Source organism: Mustelus asterias, chromosome 18, assembly GCF_964213995.1.
Source record: "Mustelus asterias chromosome 18, sMusAst1.hap1.1, whole genome shotgun sequence".
In the NCBI taxonomy this organism is placed as follows: Eukaryota; Metazoa; Chordata; class Chondrichthyes; order Carcharhiniformes; family Triakidae; genus Mustelus; species Mustelus asterias.
In genome coordinates, this window is record NC_135818.1 from 53161016 (window position 1) to 53182529 (window position 21514).

Here is a 21514-nt window from a genome sequence, read left to right on the forward strand (position 1 = left end):
AGGAATGTCAGAAGTTACAGAGGGACATAGGATGAAAGTCTGGGCGGAGAAGTGGCAGATGGACTTCAACCCAGATAAATGCGCAATGGTCCATTTTGGCAGGTCAAATGGGATGAAGGAGTACAATATAAAGGGAAAGACTCTTAGTACTGTGGAAGATCAGAAGGACCTTGGGGTCCGGGTCCAAAGGACTCTAAAATCAGCCCTGCAGGTGGAGGAGGTGGTTAAGAAGGTGTATGGTGTGCTGGCCTTTATCAATCGAGGGATTGAGTTTAGGAGTCCGGGGATAATGATGCAGCTATATAAGACCCTCGTCAGACCCCACTTGGAGTACTGTGCTCAGTTCTGGTCACCTCATTACAGGAAGGATGTGGAAAAGATTGAAAGGGTGCAGAGGAGATTTACAAGGATGTTGCCTGGATTGAGTGGCATGCCTTATGAGGATAGGCTGAGGGAGCTCGGTCTTTTCTCCTTGGAGAGACATAGGATGAGGAGAGACCTAATAGAGGTATATAATCGGGTGGACTCTGAGGCTTTTTTCCAGGGTGGAAATGGCTGCTACGAGAGGACACAGGTTTAAGGTGCTAGGGGGTAGGTACAGGGGAAATGTTAGGGGGAAGTTTTTTACAGAGGGTGGTGGGCGAGTGGAATCGGCTGCCGTCTGGTGGTGAAGGCAAACTCCATAGAGTCTTTTAAGAGACTCCTGGATGAGTACATGGGTCTTAATAGGATGGAGGGTTATAGGTAGGCCTAAAAGGTAGGGATATGTTCGGCACAACTTGTGGGGCCGAAGGGCCTGTTTTGTGCTGTAGTTTTTCTATGTTTCTACTTGTAATAATTCTTGCCCACCGGTTTGGGGAAAATCAACAACACGTTTATTTATAGGTAAGAGCTATAGAAAGCCTTGCAGCCTTGTGGCTGTAGTCAACCCCCGAGAAAGATAGAACATAGAAAAAATACAGCACAAACAGGCCATTCGGCCCACAAGTTGCGCCGGTCATGTCCCTACCTACCTAGGTTATATATAGGCTTACCTATAAACCCTCAATCCTATTAAGTTCCATGTACTCATCCAGAAGTCTCTTTAAAAAACCCTATCAAGTTTGCCTCCACCATCACTGACGGCAGCCGATTCCACTTACCCACCACCCTCTGAGTGAAAAACTTACCCCTGACATCTCTGTACCTACTCCCCAGCACCTTAAACCTGTGTCCTCTCATAGCAGCCATTTCAGCCCTGGGAAAAAGCCTCTGAGAATCCACCCGATCTATACCGCTCAACATCTTGTACACCTCTATCAGGTCACCTCTCCTCCTTCGTCTCTCCAAGGAGAAAAGACCGAGCTCCCTCAACCTATCCTCATAAGGCATGCCAACCAATCCAGGCAACATCTGTAACAGAAACCCCTGCTTACCAGGGTCATGAGACCTTTACTCTGCAGATTGATCCTTAAAGGGACAATCACTTTACTTTAGAACAAAACATGGATGGCTGAACTCACTGCTTGTTGAAGCCTAGAGACGAGATGGCAATATTGAATGCAATGTTCCTATGATGTGGTCCTGGGGTGATGGCAATGATCACAAAAATGATGGCACATTTCAAGAAATCAGCAAAATTTGGGGTTATCAGTACACAGTAACGACAGATTCCTTGGCAATTTGTCAAATTAATCCATCCACAACATCAAAGGAACAGCTTGCTAGTTACCTCTCGTATGCTTATGTAAGTCACCTTTTATGCAGTAAATGTAAAATGAGAATTGCAACTGTGCCATTACACCAGAAGGGCAACTGAAAGCACATTGGATCAGCTGTAAGAAGGAATTGAAAGAGGAATTGACAACATCAGATAACCATTTTTAAAAAAAAAATCAGCAGCTCTGCTATTGTTGGCAACTTGGGATGGAGAGCTTGCAGTACTTGTGAAGCAAACAACAGTTGATGCCTTTGAAAAGCAGCAAGGTATAGAGATTGTATCTAAATAAATACAATCATATGACTGACAAAAGCCAAGGTTTATGCAGGAATTATTAGTTGCAAATCGTTGAATTACAATGCTCATCAAACTCAACTAAGGAAATTTGGCATGTCAGCTACGACTCACCAACTTTTACAGACGCACCATAGAAAGCATTCTTTCTGGTTGTATCACAGCTTGGTATGGCTCCTGCTCTGCCCAAGACCCCAAAGAACTACAAAAGGCTGTGAATGTAGTCCAATCCATCACGCAAACCAGCCTCCCATCCACTAACTCTGTCTACACTTCCCACTGCCTTGGCAAAGCTGCCAGCATAATTAAGGACCCCACGCATCCTGAACATTCTCTCTTCCACCTTCTTCCTTCGGGAAAAAGATATAAAAGTCTGAGGTCACATACCAACCGACACAAGAACAGCTTCTTCCTGCTGCTGTCAGACTTTTGAATGGACTTAGCTTGCATTAAGTTGATCTTTCGCTACACCCTAGCTATGACTGTAACACTACATTCTGCACCCTCTTGTTTCCTTCTCTATGAATGGTATGCTTTGTATAGCGCGCAAGAAACAATACTTTCCACTGTATGTTAATACATGTGACAATAATAAATCAAATCAATCTCCAGCTCCAATAAATAATTGAATACAAATATCTGAAATAAAATAATCCTAAGGCATTACACTAAACATGCCATATTTTCTGCTGAAAACTAAGCAAAACTTATCAAAATTGAGCCCTTCCCTCTTGCATCGAGTAACAATTGGTAGCCTATCATGTTATGGGTTTAAGGCCTGGTCCACAATTGGGGTTCATGGGCTGGGATTTTAAATGGTGATATGGCTGGAAAACCTCACAAGAGGCCAAAAACATGAATCTAGCCAGCGAAACCTCACGATGTGATTGTCTCCACCATCGTTGTAGCCAGGAAGATCATGAACTCATTTGAATGTATGTTAATCTAATTAACAGGCAGTCCCGCCGTAACCTCTCCCCTCATTGCAATGTGTGATCGTGGCGGCATGACATCGTGCCAGCATGGTTCACAACAGGTTTTTAAAAGCAAGAACCTGACAAGCCCCTCATTGGGGTCGCAGGTGTTCAGGCAGGGGGAGAGCGAGGCCGTCCCCCTCAGCAGAGCTACGGGTGTGTTGGGGGAGCCAGATGCCAGCTCCTCAGCAGTCTTTTGAGTGGTTGGGGAGAGGGTGGAGGGCTCCTCTGTACTGGCATAACACTGGCATGACTATGTCCTGTCACTGAGGGGATGCCAAACAGTGAGCTGACATCCTTGCATACAGGTGATGGAGGAGGCACCATTTATCAGCCCCAAGTTGATTGATGTTGCTGTGTATGCGGCAGGTTATGGAGCTATTCAATGATAGCAGGGAGACACATGGAGGGAGCCAAAAGTGAGATTTAATACAATACAGACGTGTTCACTGTGTACAAGTAGCTAACAATACCCATGCCCACACTGCGCAACTACAATTTCTTAACATTTCTAACCCCGCTGCTACATCTTGGTGTATCCTCAGGATCCATAGTTGAGGTGGAGGTGGCCTGCTGTCTGCCACACCACGTTGTCAGAGATGACCTTGGCAGGCATCCTCTGGAGGGCCAAAACTTAGAGGATCCATACCTGCTTGCAGGCTGCACAGGTGTGGTGGTGCCACTCTCTTCAGTGTGCAAGGTTGGAAGGTTGGAGCTGTGTAGGTCATAGGAAGAGGGGAGTAAGATGGGCTGGGCACCACCAGGGTTTCCTGGTTGGAAGACCCAAGGCCAATGCATAAACACTGCCTCCTCCCAATGGGTCCTCCTTGGGATAGAGGGGAGGCTAGAATGAGATTCAGTTGCACTGCCATCCGCTGGTACTAGTGGATGCCCACAAGAGCCTGCACCATGGAGTTCATGCCCTGTACTATGCAGTGAATATTCCCCCACCATGGAGTGAATGTCCTGCACCAAGGTCTCCACAGCAGACACCACCCTTGCAGTGTTGGCCTGGTTGCTTTAGCGTGTTGGCACAATCTCCTCAGACATAAGATGATGGGATTCCTCAAGTCAGCTTTGTAATCCGAGGAAAGTGGCGGACAGCCCTTCCTGATGTTCCTGACTTTGCCTTTGTTGATTCAACAGCTGACCGGGTCCAGAGGCACATCATCTGACAGGGGCTTAACTGAGTCCTGGCCTCTAATAGTCCTCCAAGTGCCAGATCCCTGGGATGTCCTGGCCTCCACCTGCTGTGAATCATCAGAAGTGAGATGCTCACCAGTTCTTAACCCAGAAGCCTGGCTGCTAATAATTCCCACCAAGGTGTGTGTCACAAATCACTTGATAACCACAAATAGCACAGCAGGCAGTTTGCACACAATTGCACACAAGCAGCAAGAGTTGTACAGTTGATCTGATTTGGATAATTCTGATTAACAAAGAAAATATTAATTATAATACAAGCTCCAAAGGTCCCTGTCCAATTAATTGTGAAGCGCTTTGGGACATTTTATTACATGAAAACACTACTCAAATACAATCTATTGTTGCAAACTTTTATATCCACCTGAAATGCAAATGAGCCTTCAAAAGTAATCACAGAGATATTCAACCCTTTGTGGTGATTGTTGCATACGAAGGCTGGGTTCTTCCTGATAGAGGAATAGACATTGTACTGGGCACTAAACGGGGTTGGCAATTGCAGGAGTTTTCCTTCTGGCCAACCCCTTACAAGCAGATAGAGGATTATCCTTTCTAATGTTTCATCTTTCATGCGGGATATTCAACCCTTTCCTCTTTTCAATTTCATGACGGTTAATAGTAATGCCTCTTTGGTGGGGTTGCGAATCTTCCTGTGTAAGGTGAAGGAAATGTTTGTGAGTTTAATCTTGAACATACCACTTCCATTAGTATTTTAAATTTCTGACCTTCGGGTGTGGCATGGAAGTTGTCCATCCAGCCTCCCCTCCCCACCCCAATATCCTGGGCCCCAAAGAGCTTGAGATCAGCTAATTGTGCTTAAATTGGTAAGTGAGATTTTTGTCCTTGTCACAAGATGCCTAGTTAAGACTAGTTGTGGCTTAGCGCTGTAGCACTCTGGCCTGAGTCAGAATGCTATATTCAAGTTCCACTGCAGACACTTGAGCACTGAATCTAGCTTAACACTTCAGTGCAGTATCAAAGGAATTCTGCATTCTAAGGAGCTTTCTTTCAAATAGAACAGGAAACTGAGCCCTTGGATGATGGTAAAAAATCATTTCGCACAATTTTGAAGAACTACAGGGGAGCTCTCTGATGTTGCAGCTAACATTTAGCAAGCATCATCACTGAAACAGATTGTTAGGACATTGCTGCTTTTGGGATCTTTTTGTGTGCAAATTAGCTATTGTGTTCCTTACATTACAACAATATACAAAATACTTCATTGGATGTGAAGTGCTTTGGGACATCCTGAAATAGTGAAAGGCACTATATACAGGCAAATATTTGTTTATTTTATGTGGTATTAATGTACAAGTAAAATGATAAAGACAACAGTAATAGCTTCTTAACAGGGTTTGAATCAGGTTCCATGGATAGATGAATGTTTTCAGAGAAAAATATAATAATGAAACTGAGCAAAAGCCACTACAGACTATGGCGTCTATTCCATATAGAGTCCATGTATGGATATTTTCTCAGATCGAACTGCTCACACCAGCGGGATTTTCCCATCCCGCTGCAGTAAACAGAGATTTGGCTTGTTGCCAAATTCTCCATCTCTGCTGCAGTGGGAGCGTGGCATGAACGGGCGGTAAGATTGCACCCAATATTTCCTCTCACTTTTGCTCAGTAATTTAATCTTGAAGCATTGGGAATCAAATAAAAGATAAACTTTTATGTTTGAGTGTTCATGTATTGAAATCAGATCATTATAAAATATTAAGTGAAGCAGTATGGCATCAGAATATTAGAAATACCATGAGATATTTCTCACAGACAGTGCAGTAGCACAGCATAGTGGTGCTGCAATGTGCTGCACCTTATACTGCTGAAGCATTCATTTCCCCTCTAATTTTCCACTGATCCTGATTTCAACCGTGTAAGAATGAGGAGGCTCTGAGCAAAGGCTGTGCATGATTCTATAAGGAAATAAGTAAAATCAAATGAGCAGTGACTTTGAGATGTTGTATGTCTAGCAGTCAAAGCGTGCTCTGAATGGTGTAGAAATCTCTCAAAATGAAGTTAAAATCAATTTCTCAGGTTATAGGATATTCTGTGCTTCATGCCAAATAACTGGAACAGAAATAAAGCTAAATTATATTGCCATTAAGTATAATTTGGAAAATGTCATGGTAATACTGCACAATACCGTATTCTGGCTGTTTCTTGATTTAGTTATCAAAACTAAAGGGAAACATTGAAGGCATGGAGAGAATGCAGAGAAGAGACACAGGGCTGATCTGCAACATCAAAGAAAAAGAATATTAAGCAGGTTTGGGGATGTCCACCACATTCCTCGGACTGCAAGACCAACCAGAGGAGTCCCATCATCTTATGTCCGAGGGCAAACTCAAATAATGGTCAAAGTTTATTTTAAATGAGCAGCAGAGGCAGGCGAATTGTGAGTAGGGGATCAATCATGCATAGGAGAGCAATGGACAAACAATAAAACAGAGCAAAGTGTAAACTGGGACAGATAATTGAAGGAGGTAACTCTTCAGGTAGGCAGCTACAAAGATGTAGACAAAATTAATGAAGATAAAAGCACTGAAATCAATGGGATGTATGGATTTTGGCAGAGTGGGAATAATGGGATTGAGCAGTTGGCACTTGAGAGAGCAATGATCTGAGTTCCAGATTAATTGAAGTTTTTGATGTATAGAGGGAAAGCCAATTAGATAGAAACATAGAAACTAGAAACAGGAGTAGGCCATTCGACCCTTCGAGCCTGCTCCGCCATTAATTTTGATCATGGCTGGTCATCGAATTCAATATCCTGATCCCCCCCTTCCTCCCATATCCTAGATATAGCCCCAAGAGCTATATCTAATTTCTTCTTGAAATCAGACAACGTTTTGTCCTCAATTACAATTTCAGTAACCAAGGGAGAGCTAAAGAGGTAACTAGTCTTTGACTAGTGACTAACCTCACTAGTTCTGGGCTTTGCATACTTGAGGCAGGTATCAATATACGAACCATTTGTTCCAATCTTGAGAGTGTAACAGCGCAGTTGGTGGAACCAGCAGCAGAGCAACATAGGTACTATCAGAAAATGGCTTCAATTTTGCTGAGGGTATGTGGGTATTGCTGTCAAGGCCAGCATTTGTTGCCCATCCCTAATTGCCTTTGAGCAAAGTTACGAATCAACCACATTGCTGTGGGTCTGGAATCACATGCAAGTCAGACCAGGTAAGACCATAAGACAGAAGAGCAGAAGTAGGCCATTTGGCCCATCAAATCTACTCTGCCATTCAATGAGAGCATGCCTGATCTGATGTGATAATCTTCAACTCCACTTTCTCACCTTATCCCCATAACTCTCGATTTCTTTATTGATTAAAAATGTCTGTCTCAGCCTTGAACATACTTAACAACCCAGCCTCTACATCCCTCTGCGGTAAAGAATTCCACAGATTCACTACATTCAGATAGATCAAATTCCTCCTCATCTCTGTCTTAGATAGGTGACCTCTTACATTGAGATTATTCCTTCCCACAACCTCTCACCATTCACCATGTCAAGTCCCCTGAGAATTCTATATGTCTCAATAAGGTCGCCTCTCATTCTATTAAACTCCAATGAGTACAGGTCCAATCTACTCAACTTCTCCTCTTAAGAAAATCCCGAGATCAACCGAGAGTCATAGAGGTTTACAACATGGAAACAGGCCCTTCGGCCCAACTTGTCCATGCCGCCCTTTTTTTAAAAATCCCTAAACTAATCCCAATTGCCCGCATTTGGTCCATATCCCTCTATACCCATGTAACTATCTAAATGCTTTTTAAAAGATAAAATTGTACCCGCCTCTACTACTACCTCTGGCAGCTTGTTCCAGACACTCACCACCCTCTGTGTGAAAAAATTGCCCCTCTGGACACTTTTATATCTCTCCCCTTAAACCTATGCCCTCTAGTTATAGACTCCCCTACCTTTGGGAAAAGCTATTGACTATCTACCTTGTCTATGCCCCTCATTATTTTATAGACCTCTTATAAGGTCACCCTTCAGCCTCCTACGCTCCAGAGAAAAAAGTCCCAGTCTATTCAGCCTCTCCTTATAACTCAATCCATCAAGTCCCGGTAGCGTCCTAGTAAATCTTTTCTGCACTCCTTCTAGTTTAATAATATCCTTTCTATAATAGGATGACCAGAATTGCACACAGTATTCCAAATGTGGCCTTATCAATGTCTTGTACAACTTTAACAAAATGTCCCAACTCCTGTATTCAATGTTCTGACCGATGAAACCAAGCATGCCGAATGCCTTCTTCACCACTCTGTCCATCTGTGACTCCACTTTCGAGGAGCTATGAACATGTACCCCTAGATCTCTTTGTTCTGTAACTCTCCCCAACGCCCTACCATTAACTGAGTAAGTCCTGCCCTGGTTCAATCTACCAAAATGCATCACCTCGCATTTGTCTAAATTAAACTCCATCTGCCATTTGTCAGCCCACTGGCCCAATTGATCAAGATCCCGTTGCAATTGGAGATAACTTTCTTCACTGTCCACTATGTCACCAATCTTGGTGTCATCTGCAAACTTACTAACCATGCCCCCTATATTCTCATCCAAATCATTAATATAAATTACAAATAACAGTGGGCCCAGCACTGATCCCTGAGGTACACCGCTGGTCACAGGCGTCCAGTTTGAAAAACAACTCTCTACAACCACCCTCTGGCTTCTGTCAAGAAGTGGAGATGCCGTATTTGCTACCAAATAAACCTGTTGGACTTTAACCTGGTGTTGTGAGACTTCTTATTCTGTCAAGAAGCCAATTTTGTATCCATTTAGATACCTCACCCGGGATCCCGTAAGATTTAACTTTATGCAACAACCTACCAAGCAGTACCTTGTCAAAGGCCTTGCTAAAGTCCATGTAGACAACATCAACTGCACTGCCCTCATCTACCTTCTTGGTTACCCCTTCAAAAAACTCAATTAAATTTGAGACATGATTTTCCACTCACAAAGCCATGCTGACTATCCCTAATCAGTCCTTGCATCTCTAAATGCCTGTAGATCCTGTCTCTCAAAATACCCAATCTCTCAATTTACCTACCACAGATGTGAGCTCACTGGCCTGCAGTTCCCAGGCTTTTCCCTGCAGCCCTTTTTAAACAAAGACACAACATTTGCCACTCTCCAATCTTCAGGCACCTCACCCGTGACTATTGATGATTCAAATATCTTGGCTGGGGGACCCTCAATATCCTCCCTAGGCTTCCACAACGTCCTGGGATATACCTCATCAGGTCCCGCAGATTTATCTAACTTGATGCACTTTAAGACTTCCAGCGCCTCCTTCTCTGTAATATGTACACTCCTCAAGACATCAATATTTATTTCCCCAAGTTCCCTAACATCCATGCTTTTCTCAACTGTAAATACTGATGAGAAATATTCATTTAGGATCTCACCCATCTCTTGTGGATCCACACATAGGTGACCTTGTTGATCCTTAAGAGGCCCTACTCTCTCCCTTGTTACTCTTTTGCCCTTTATGTATTTATAGAAGCTCTTTGGATTCTCCTTTGCCTTATCTGCCAAAACAATTTCGTGTCCCCTTTTTGCCCTCCTGATTTCTCTTTTAACTCTACTCCTACACCCCCTATACTCTTCAAGAGATTCACTTGATCCCAGCTGCCTATGCACGTCATGTGCCTCTTTCTTCTTCTTGACCAGGGCCTCAATATCCCGAGTCATCTAGGGTTCCCTACTTCTGCCAGCCTTGCCCTTCACTCTAAGAGGAATGTGTTTACCCTGAACCCTGGTTATCACACTTTTGAAAGCCTGCCACTTACCAGACATCCCTTTTCCTTCCCACAGACTCCCCCAATTAACTTTTGAAAGTTCCTGCCTGATACCATCAAAATTGGCCTTGCCCCAATTTAGAATATTAACTTTTGGGACAGATCTATCATTCTCCAGAGCTATCTTAAAACTAGTGAACCTACTCTGGAATGCCTCCAATGCCAGTATATCTTTCCTTAGATAAGGGGTCCAAAACTATTCACAGTATTGCAGGTGTGGTCAAACGAGTGCCTTGTATAGTTCTAGCAAGATTTCCCTATTTTTATACTCTATTCCCTTTGAAAATTATAGTTGCTTTCTTTATTGCCTGCTGAATCTGCATGCTAGTTCTTTGTGATTTATGCATGAGGACCCACAGATCCCTCTGTGCTGCAGCTTAGTCTTTTTCCACTTAGATAATATTCAGCTCCTTTCTTCTTCCTATCAAAGTGTATAACTCCACATTTTCCTACATTATATTCTATCTGGCAAGTTTTTGCCTTCTCATCCTCAGTAGGGACAGGTAATGACACCTCCTCCACGATTATCCTCAACACTGGTGCCCCGCAAGACTGTGTCCTCAGCCCCTTGCCCCTTAATGTACTCCTTATTCTCTTTTGACTGGGTGGCCAAATTCCGCTCCATTTTTAAGTTTGCTGATGGCGACACTCTAGTTTTTAAACGATGTGAGGCATCCTGCCTCCACCACTCTCCCAGACAGTGCATTCCAGACCGCCACCACCCTCTGCTAAGTGCTGGCAAGTGGGATTAGGTGGGCAGGTCAGGGCCTTTCATGCGTCGGTGCAGACTCGATGGGCCAAAGGGCCTCTTCTGCACTGTAGGATTCTGTGAATCTCCTTCGTTCCAGTGAGAACAAACCGAGTTTATTCACCTCTCCTCATAGCTAATACCCTCCAGTGAGGATGAAGGACAAGTGCGGAAAATATCGGGAAAACTGGATAACGAGGGATATTATGAGCCTTGTTAAAAATAAAAAGGAAGCATTCGTAAGGTCTAAAAGGCTTAAGACAGATGAAGTCCTTGAAGAATATAAAGAACGTAGGAAGAAACGTAAGGAAGGAGTTGGGAGGGCTAAAAGGGGTCATGAAAAGTCCTTGGCAAACAGGATTAAGGAAAATCCTAAGGCATTTTATACGTATGTAAAGAGCAAGAGGGTAACCAAGGAAAGGGTTGGTCCACTCAAGGATAATGGAGAGAATCTATGCAAGGAACCAGAGGAAATGGGCAAGATACTAAATGAATACTTTGCTTCACCAAAGTGAGGGACTTGATGGATGAGGAGCCTGGGGTAGGGTGTGTAGGCATTCTGGGTCATGTCGATATCAAAAAGGAGGTATTGTGCATCTTAAAAAGCATTAAAGTAGATAAGTCCCCAGGGCCTGATAGGATCTACCCCAGAATACTGAGGGAGGCAAGGGCGGAAATTGTTGGATCCTTGACAGATATCTTTGTATCCTCATTGGCTACAGGTGAAGTTCCAGAGGACTGGTGGATAGCAAATGTTGTTCCATTGTTTAAGAAGAGCAGCAGGGATAATCCAGGAAATGATAGGTCGGTGAGCCTTACGTCAATGGTAGGGAAATTATTGGATAAGATTTTTAGGGACAGGATTTACTCACATTTGGAAACAAATGGACTTATTCGTGATAGACCACATGATTTTGTGAAGGGGAGGTCATGCCTTATTAACTTGATCGCGTTTTTCGAGGAAGTGACGAAGATGATTGATGAGGGAAAGGCAGTGGATGTTATATACATGGACTTCAGTAAAGCCTTTGACAAGGTACCTCATGGAAGACTGGTATGAAAGGTGAAGTCACACGGGATCAGAGGAGAGCTGGCAAGATGGATGCAGAACTAGCTTGGCCATAGAAGACAGCAGGTAGCAGTAGAGGGGTGCTTTTCTGAATGGAAGGCTATGACTGACGGTGTTCTACAGGGATCAGTTTTTGGGACCTTTGTTGTTCGTAGTATATATAAATGATTTGCAGGAAAATATAGCTGGTCTGATTAGTAAGTTCGCAAATGACACAAAAATTGGTGGAGTTGCGGATAGGGAAGAGGATTATATGAGAATACAGCAAGATATAGACTGGTTGGAAACTTGGACAGAGAAATGGCAGATGGAGTTTAATCCGGACAAGTGTGAGATAATGCATTTTAGAAGGTCCAATGCATGTAGGAATTATACAGTAAATGGTAGAACCCTTCAGAGTATTGACAGGCAGAGAGATCTGGGCGTACATGTCCACCGATCATTGAAAGTGGCAACGCAGGTGGATAAGGTAGTCAAGAAGGCATATGGCATGCTTGCCTTCATCGGTCAGGGCATTGAATATAAAAATTGGCAGGTCATGCTGCAGCTGTGCAGAACCTTAGTTAGGCCTCATTTAGAATATTGAGTACAATTCTGATCGCCACACTATCAGAAGGATGTGGATGCTTTGGAGAGGATACAGAAGAGCTTTACCACGATGTTGCCTGGTCTGGAGGGTATTAGCTATGAGGAGAGGTGAATAAACTCGGTTTGTTCTCACTGGAACGAAGGAGATTCACAGAATCCTACAGTGCAGAAGAGGCCCTTTGGCCCATCGAGTCTGCACCGACGCATGAAAGGCCCTGACCTGCCCACCTAATCCCACTTGCCAGCACTTAGCAGAGGGTGGTGGCGGTCTGGAATGCACTGTCTGGGAGAGTGGTGGAGGCAGGATGCCTCACATCATTTAAAAAGTACCTGGATGAGTACTTGGCACGCCATAACGTTCAAGGCCATAGCCCCCGCCCCCCCCCACGCCCCCAGCACCACCCTCCGGCACTTCCCCCTAGTGCAGTATTTTGTTTTATATATCAGCTATCTCCAAAAATGTGCATGCACAAATCCCAATCCAGGCCCATTCCTGGCCTCGCTAAAATGGTAGGTACCATGTTCTGAGATGGGATTTGCACATTTCAACCTCTTCTGCCATTTGCAGAATAGAGAGACTCTCCATCATTGCAAAATTTCAGACCTGAGTCTGTGAATCTAGGGCAGCAACGGGACCAGCTGCCTCCTCTTTTGCGTCCAGGCGCTAAGACTTTGAATAAGATTTGAGTTTTTGTCTCCATAACAAGCAGATGTGATATGAGGTCACATCCCCCTCTACAAACTACTCCATTTTACCCTGAAATAGAGACAATTTTAAACATAATTGTCTTATAAAATCCAGTGGTCATAAGAGCATCATAATATTTAGGTTAGCTATGGAAAAGGACAAAGAGCAAGCAAGAGTAAAAATACTTAATGGAAGGAGAGTCAATATCAGTGGGTTAAGAACATACCCGGCCGAGGTAACTTGGATCAAAGATTGACAGGCAAAAAAAACTGCAACAGAACTTTTGGGGGCCATTCAACAGATAGTTTGGGTACAGTCAAGGTACATTTCTACAAGGACAAAGATAGGCCAAACAAGGCAAGAGCTCACTAAATGATGAAAGAGATAGAGAATAAAACAAAGCCGAAAAATGGTTTGAATGGCAGATACGGTTGATAATACAATGGAGAATAAGACTGAATATAGAATGTTCAGAAAGGAACCGAAAAAATGATGCAAAAGGAGTATGAGAAGAAATTGGCAGATAAGATAAAAGGGAAACCAAAAGACTTCTCTAGATATACAAATAGTAAAATAATACCAAAAGGAGGGGTGGGGTTGATTAGCCACCTACAAGGAGATTTATATATGGAGGCAGAGGGCATGGTTGCAGTATTAAATTATTACTTTTCACCTATCTTTACCAAGAAGATGCTGAGATGTGTTGCATTTTCATGCATTCCTAATTCAATGTTCATGTCAATTGTTAGTTCTATGATGATCATTCTGAGGAGCATATGTTGAAAATACAGGCATTACCAACCCCATTTACACACCCCAAGAGGGTATTAATCCACTTTACTCGCAGTGGTTACAAATGAGACAGGTTCGGGTGCATTTGAAGAAATTGAAAGATGGGCTTCTTAAAATTTACTTCCGGTGTCTTCGCTGGTTTGGACAGGGTCTGCAATACACAGCCAGAGGGTGCAGCGAATAGCAGGGGGTCTGCTTGCATTGCAGAACCTGGGCACTGCAATGCTGCCGTTGGGACTGGGCTGTATTACTGACCCCTTTAGTCACATTTTGGTCTGAAGTTTTAAGTTTCCTTTATGCTTTGTTTCTTGTTTTTTTTGGGGGGGGGGTGTCCCTCCCCACTCCTCTTTTTCTTAGGGGCTGCCCCTTTTACTTTATTCCTAAGTTTGTTTAATTTAGTTTAATTGATTTTGCCTAAAAGAATGGCACTGCAAATGCTGACAGATGTTCATCCCTCCTCCGACGACAGAGATTCGACAGAGCATGAGGAGGATGCCATCAATCCGAATGGGCCTACGGATGCCAGGGCCATGGGGAGCTGTGCATGTTTAACGGCTGAATGGGAATTAGAGGACTCTTCATGGCTTCACTGCAAACCCAGTGCCTCCTCCATTCCTTTGAGATTTTCCTGAGCAGACAAACAACTATTTAATTCCACGTCACAGTCCACCAACTTAAGCAATCAAGAGGCCACCCACCTGAACCCCATTTTCAGCTTAGACTTCCACCATGCTCCATTTTCCCCCTCTTTGACTCACACGACGAAGGCCAGCGGCACGCGCTCGGGGGTGGGGCGGGCGCTGAGGGGGAATGGGCGGGGCCGGGGCTGGGCGGGCTTGTGGTGGCCGTTTGAAGACAACGGACAAAAAAAGCTCGAGCGCGCTGTGTTGTGTGGCCGCGCCTCGAGTCGAGCGGCAACATGGCCAGACGGAGCTCGGCAAGCGAGAGAAGGCAACAGATCACTATCCGTGGTTTGGGAGGCTTGGTTGGCATGGAAAATGTATCGGGGTTGAAGTTAGGATTTAATCGCCACCTGCACTTCACCCTGGTGAAGGATCGTAATGTGGCCACCATGAAGGATTATTACTTAGCGCTGGCGCACATCGTCCGCGACCACCTGGTGGGCCGCTGGATACGCACCCAGCAGTATTACTACGATAAGGACCCGAAGGTAAACTGGGGGACATGTAGCACCGTAAATTTACTCCGAAGTGAAGTAAAGATGCTTCACACTCGATCGAGAGCCTCACACCGGAGGGGACACGGCTGTCTTCGGCCAGCACATTTGCGTTAATCGCAGAATCCCCACAGTACAGGAGGAGGCCATTCGGCCCATCGAGTCTGCACCGACAACAATCCCGCCCAGACCCTGTCCCCATAAACCCTCGTATTTACCCTAGCTAGTCCCCTTAACACTAAGGGGCAATTTAGCATAGCCAGTCTACCTAATCGGCACATCTTTGGACGGTGGGAGGAAACCGGAGCACCTGGAGGAGACCCATGCAGACACGGGGAGAACGTGCAAATTCCGCACAGACAGTGACTCGAGGCTGGAATTGAACCCGGGTCCCTGGCTCTTAGGCAGGAGACGCAGTAAGAAGTCTCACAACACCAGGTTAATTTGGTACCAAATAAACCTGTTGGACTTTAACCTGGTGTTGTGAGACTTCTTACTGTATTCACCCCAGTCCAACGCCGGCATCTCCACATCTTAGGCAGGAGTACATTGTTCAGATGCAATCCAATGAACAAGAGCCCGAAGTGATGCCTATGGCATGCTCTCATTTTGGTGTCCATCCCCCCACTTGTTTCATGGGGTACAGCCACTGGGACAGCAGTATCATTATAAATGGGATCACGAGGTAAAGGTGTGTCAGTGGCCAGGGCAGGATTTGCTATAGTAGGGCTGTCTACATCATGTTTCTGGTATTAGGATTAGGGGCCCCATGGTAAAAATGGATGGGGATAAAGTGAGGCAGGTAAGGATTGGCAGGATTGCAGGAGCTTCAGCTTTTGCAATTGTCCAATATGTTTGAGGTCCTTGCAGCTTGTTTGGATGAGAGTGGAGGGTGGATGAGCTAACTAACATTGGTCCTGTGGCACAAGGACCAATGTATGAGGACCTTGGCACTGAATTAAGAAGCAGAACCTCAAAAGGTAATAATCACTGGATTATTACCTTTGACATGTGCAATTTGGCATAGGGCAAATACAATTCAAAAAATAAATGTGGCTCAAGAGACCGGTGTGGAAGTAGTGGATTCTGGTTCTTGGGGCATTAGCATCAGTACTGGGGAATGTATGGGGTTGTCGGGGAATTCCCTAGGGCTAAGTACCAGGTTCTTACTGTTCATGGTAAATATCCAGTGTACGTCTTTTGGAAATAGATTAAAGTTAAAGCTGTTTGCCTGTATGGTGGTTTTGGTTTCAGTTCAAATTATGCTTTTATTGTTTTCAATGGGAAAAGTAAACACAAACTTGGAGAAGGATTGAGATGTTGCTTAGGAACCAGGGGCATTGTTAGAACAAAGAACAGTACAGCACAGGAACAGGCCCTTCAGCCCAACAAGTCTGTGCTGACACAGATGACTCTCTATTCTAATATTTTGTTGCCTCTTCATGGTTAATTTCCCTGTATTCTCTGCCTATTCATGTATCTATCCAGATGCCTCTTGAACATTGTTATAGAATCTGCTTCCCCCTCCTCTGGCAGCACATTCCAGGCATTCACCACCCTCTGTGAAAAACTTGCCCCTTACATCTTTTTTAAACTCTGACTATCTACTCTATCCAAGCCTGTATAATCTTGGAAACCTCTATCGGGTCCCCCCTCATCCTCTGATGCTCCAATGAAAACAATCTAAGTTTGTTCAACCTTTCTTCATAATCTATATCCTCCAAACCAGGCAACATCCTGGTTAATCTCTTCTGCACCCTTTCTAATGCATCAACATCCTTCCAGTAGTATGGCGACCAGAATTGTACACAATACTCCAAATGCGACCTAACCAAAGTCTTATACAGCTACAACATAATTTTCTAATTCCTATATTCAACGTCCCGACCGATGAAGGCCAGCATGCCATATGTCTTCTTGACCATCTTGTCCACCTAAGTTGCCACCTTCAGGCAACTGTGGGTCTGCACACCTAGATCCCTCTGTATGCTAATATTTCCAAGGGCTGTACCATTTACTGTATACAGTAAAGGTGTGTATTCTGCTGTATAGGGAGAAGACCATTTCGAGTTTAGTATTAACTGGAAGCCAGAATAGAAGAAGTTTCGCAGGAAGGGAGGGAATATTTCTCAAAGCTTTGCTGGAAGAAAAGCCAAACCATGGGGTTAGGTGTAAAGAAAGCAAGTGCCTGAAGCCTAAATGGAACTAGTTAAGGAAACTGGAGAAATGAAGAAATGTTTCCAGGAAGTCTGAAATTAAAGAAACAAAGGAAATTGGAACTAGAACAAGATACTGTTCATTAAAGTCACTGACAGCTGAGAAGGAGTTGGCGAGTGAAAAACCAGAAAGATACCTGTCTGAAGTGCTTCTAAGATTAGTGATATCTTACTACGGACTGTTAAACAATAGGTGAAATAATTGTGGAGCAATCAGTGACTGGATCTCTCAGTTTCGGTAAGAGCATTCAAGACAAAGGAGTCCTGAAAGGAGAGTTGGAAAACCTGGAGAAGGAAGTCTTGGTTGAAAGGAAAGTTGGAAAACCTGGAGGCAGATCCTCAATGGAAAGAGCAGTGGGAAAGCATTGTTTGAAAAAAGATTTTAAAGTGTGTCTTTTGAGAATGGAGTCTGGAAACACTTGTGACAATCATTGGGAGGAATTTGAGGAGAAATCCATAGATAATCGATCGAGTGGCATCTGCCATTTGGTTTCAGTGTGGAGTGTTATCTTCACAAATGTACACGGCTTTCAAGGATAACTGGGAGTGAAGGAGTATTGTATTATAGTCAAACAATTCATGTGTAATAAATTATTTTTTTCTGTTAATAGCTAATTGGCATTCCTATGTCTCTGTTCCTCCACATTTTATTAAAAAAAGTAAATGTTATGATCTTTTGAGCCAGGCTTTCATTCTGGGATCTTCTGAACCAGTTATAACATTAACCGGGATTGTAACAGTGATGAAAGATGTCATCAACAATGTCATCATGAGGCATTTACACAGCAATAACCGATACTCTGTTTGTGTTCTTCTAGAGGTCAGATTTTGAGAAAAGAACTGAATTCAGAGGTAAGGTATGAATGACAGGCAGCATTTGATTCAATGTGTCATCAAAGTCATGGGAATCGGGTAAAATGTTCCCACTAGTTGGTGTTATACCTAGCATAAAATGATTGTCATTGGAAGCCAGTTGATCTCAGCCTCAGAGCATCACTTCAGAAGCTCCTGAGCCCAACCATCTCGTTGTTTCATCAAGGACCCCTCCTCGTTTGGCCTGATGTGGAGATGTCCACTAATGATTGCACGATATTCAAAACCTTTTCGATTCCATCATACAACGGTGGCCTCTGGAGGATGACTGAAGGGCATTAGAAGCGGTGAGACGAAATCAGAACTTAAGGTGGCTCAAATGAGAGCCCAGAGGAAACAAAGACCCGTGAATCATGCACACTCTCAGCCCACTGTCTCCAACTGCAGCAAATATGGCAGAGACTGCCAAGCCAAGCCAGAATGAGGCTGTTGAGGCCCACTAAACAATGTTTAACATAGAGTTGACCACAAAGGTGCAAACCAACCTCTCCTGAGACAGAAGGCTGACAAAATTCAATACCAGATGCTGTTGTAGTCAATGTCTGCTTGCAGCAAAACCTAAGAACATTCAGGCCTTGGACTGATAAGCGGCAGGTAATATTCATGTCACACAGGTGCCAGGCAATGACCATCTTTAGGAGAGACTCTCAACATCTCCACTTGGTACTCAATGGCATTATCAATACTGAATCCCCCCACAATCTCATGGGGGTTAACATTGACCAGAATCTTAATTGAACCAGCCATACAAATGCTGTGGTTACAAGAATAGGTTAGAGGCTGGGAGTTCTACAACCTCCTGACTGCTCAAAGCCACTCAGCCATCTAAAAGGTACAAGTCAAGAGTGTGATGGAACACTCTTCATTTACATTGCTGAGTACAGTTCCTACAACATTTAAGAAGCTCAACACAATCCAGGACAAAGCAATGTGCTTGATTGACATCCCATCCCACCACCTTTAAATATTCACTCCCTCGTGCACAGAGGCAGCAGTGTGGACCATCTACAAACTGCACTGCAACAAGTTGTCAACGTTCTTTTGACAATACCTTCCAAACCTGTAAGTGACCTCTGCCACCTAGAAGGACAAGGACAGTTAATGCATAGGAACACCGCCATCTAGTGCAAGGGGCAAGTGCCTCTCCAGGTTACACTTCATCCTGACTTGGAATTATATTGCTGTTCCTTTACTGTCGTTGGCTCAAAATCCTGGAACTCTCCCTAACAGCACTTTGGTTGTGCCCATATCCGGTGAATGAATTAAGATATCAGTGGTTTATGTAAGGGGTATGATTAAGAAGTTTGCAGATTTTATGAAAAATTACCTTGTCATTGATAATGAAGAAGAAAGCTGTAGACTACTGAAAAAGTGTCAAATGGGCAGCAAAATGGCCAGTGAAACTAAATTTGGAAAAGTATGAGGTAATGCATTTTGGAACGACAAACAAAGAAGGAATTAAAAAATGTTGCATTCTGAAAAGTGTAGTAGGACCTTGGAGTGTATATCTACACATCCCTGAAGATCACGGGTCAAGTAATTAAGGTGGTCAAGAGGACATATCAGATGCTTCCCATTATTGGCCAAGGTCTATATTAAAGAGCAGGGAGTTGTGTTAGAACTGTATAAAATACTAGTTAGGTTGTAGCTGGAGTATTGTGTTCAGTTCTGCTCATCACGTTATAAAAAGGATGTGATTACACTGGAGTGTCTACATAATAGATTTATGAAGGCGAATCCTAGAATTCCCTCCCAAACAACATTGTGGGTCAACCCAAAGCATGTGGGTTGCAGCTTTTCAAGAAGGCAGCAGACCATCATCTTCTCAAGGACAACTAGGGATGGGCAATAAATGCTGGCCAGCCAGCGATGCCCATGTTCCATGAATGAAAAAAAATAAAAGTTGAAATGGAGAATTTTAGCCCTGAGGAAAGATTCGATAGGCTGGGATTTTCTTTGGAACTGAGGAGGCTGATAGGAGTTTCAATTAAGATGTGTAAATTTATGAGGAGCTTGGATAGGTCCTTCCTAGGCACTCTACTTCTGTTAGCAGAGAAAGTCAGTAAGCAGGAGACATAGATTTAAGGAAATTGCTAGAAGGATCTGAGGGAGTTGAGTATTTCTTTTCATCCAGCAGGTTTTGGGGGTGTCTAGAAATCGATGCTTGAAAAGATGTATGTGTCAGAAACCCTCATTGCGTATTAAAGAAATAATTTGGATATGCAATTGAGGTGCTGTAGCCTACAGGGTTACTGACCAAGTGCTGGAAGGCTAGCCTTATTTAGGCTGGTATGGACACAGTGGGCTGAATGGCCTCAGAGTCGTATACATGAAATAACTGCTATGCATAAAGTTCTGTCTGGCAGAATTACTACTACAACATTAATTCAATAAAAATGAAACTGGGGGCCTATACATCTAGCAATAATGATATGAACAACTCCAAAGTAAATGGGAAGGGAACTTAATTATATTTTACTATTTTGGGGATTTCTTGAAACAAAAGATAAAAGAAAGGTTGGGTTTTGTGATTTGTTTTGACTGAAGGGATGCAAAAACAAATGGTGAACCTCCAGGCTCTTGACAGAAGTAAATGGATATGTGCAACAGAATCAATTTGCAAACAATACAGTGCAGAAAGGCCATTCGGCCCATTGAATCTGCACTGACTCTCCAGAAGAGCATACCACCTAGGCCCTCCCTCCATCCTATCCCAGTAGCTCCACACATTTACCATTGCTAATCCACCTAACCTACACATCTTTGGACTGTAGGAGGAAACCAGAGCACCTGGAGAAAACCCGTGCAGATGTGAAGAGAACGTGCAAACTCCACACAGTCACCCACGGCCAGAATCAAACCCTGTCTCTGGACTGTGAGGCAGCAGTGCTTGCCACCATGCCGCCCATAATACAAAAATAATGTGGTTCATTATAAGAATGACATTGTGGCTTCATAACACACGGACTTGAGCTTATGCCCAGTCCCAGCACCTTTCTCACACCTCTGGCTCTAGGGTATCAGCCCAGCCACTCAGCTCTGGGTCTCCTCTCACCACCTGGCCTCAGTACTGGACTCTTAGGTGTGAATTTTGCAGAATTGGAAAATATTTGGCTCGATGGGGGAAAATGTGCCTCCGATTGGCTTTGTTCCAGGAGACTGGATAGTAATGGAGTCATTCCCACCATTCCTGGACACAGATCAGAGGTACACACAGCAGCTGCCAAGTGCCTAAATGGGCTGGTTAAAAGGCTTTGTCCCTGTTGTTTTAAATGTGCCTGACTTCCTTCCCTATACATATCTACACATACCAAACTATGTCCCCACCCACCTCCATTCGAACTTAGCTCCAACTCATGCTGATTTTTATGGTCCT

General features: G+C 43.9%; 1 protein-coding gene across 1 annotated transcript in view; it reads left to right on the forward strand.

Annotated features, from left to right (window-relative positions):
- Positions 1-14791: 14791 nt before the first annotated feature.
- pygl (phosphorylase, glycogen, liver) overlaps positions 14792-21514 on the forward strand; it is an 88380-nt gene continuing 81657 nt past the window's right edge. The window contains exon 1 of the mRNA XM_078233116.1: positions 14792-15043. Coding sequence (XP_078089242.1) covers positions 14792-15043 — 252 coding nt within the window. The remainder of the gene's footprint in view (positions 15044-21514) is intronic.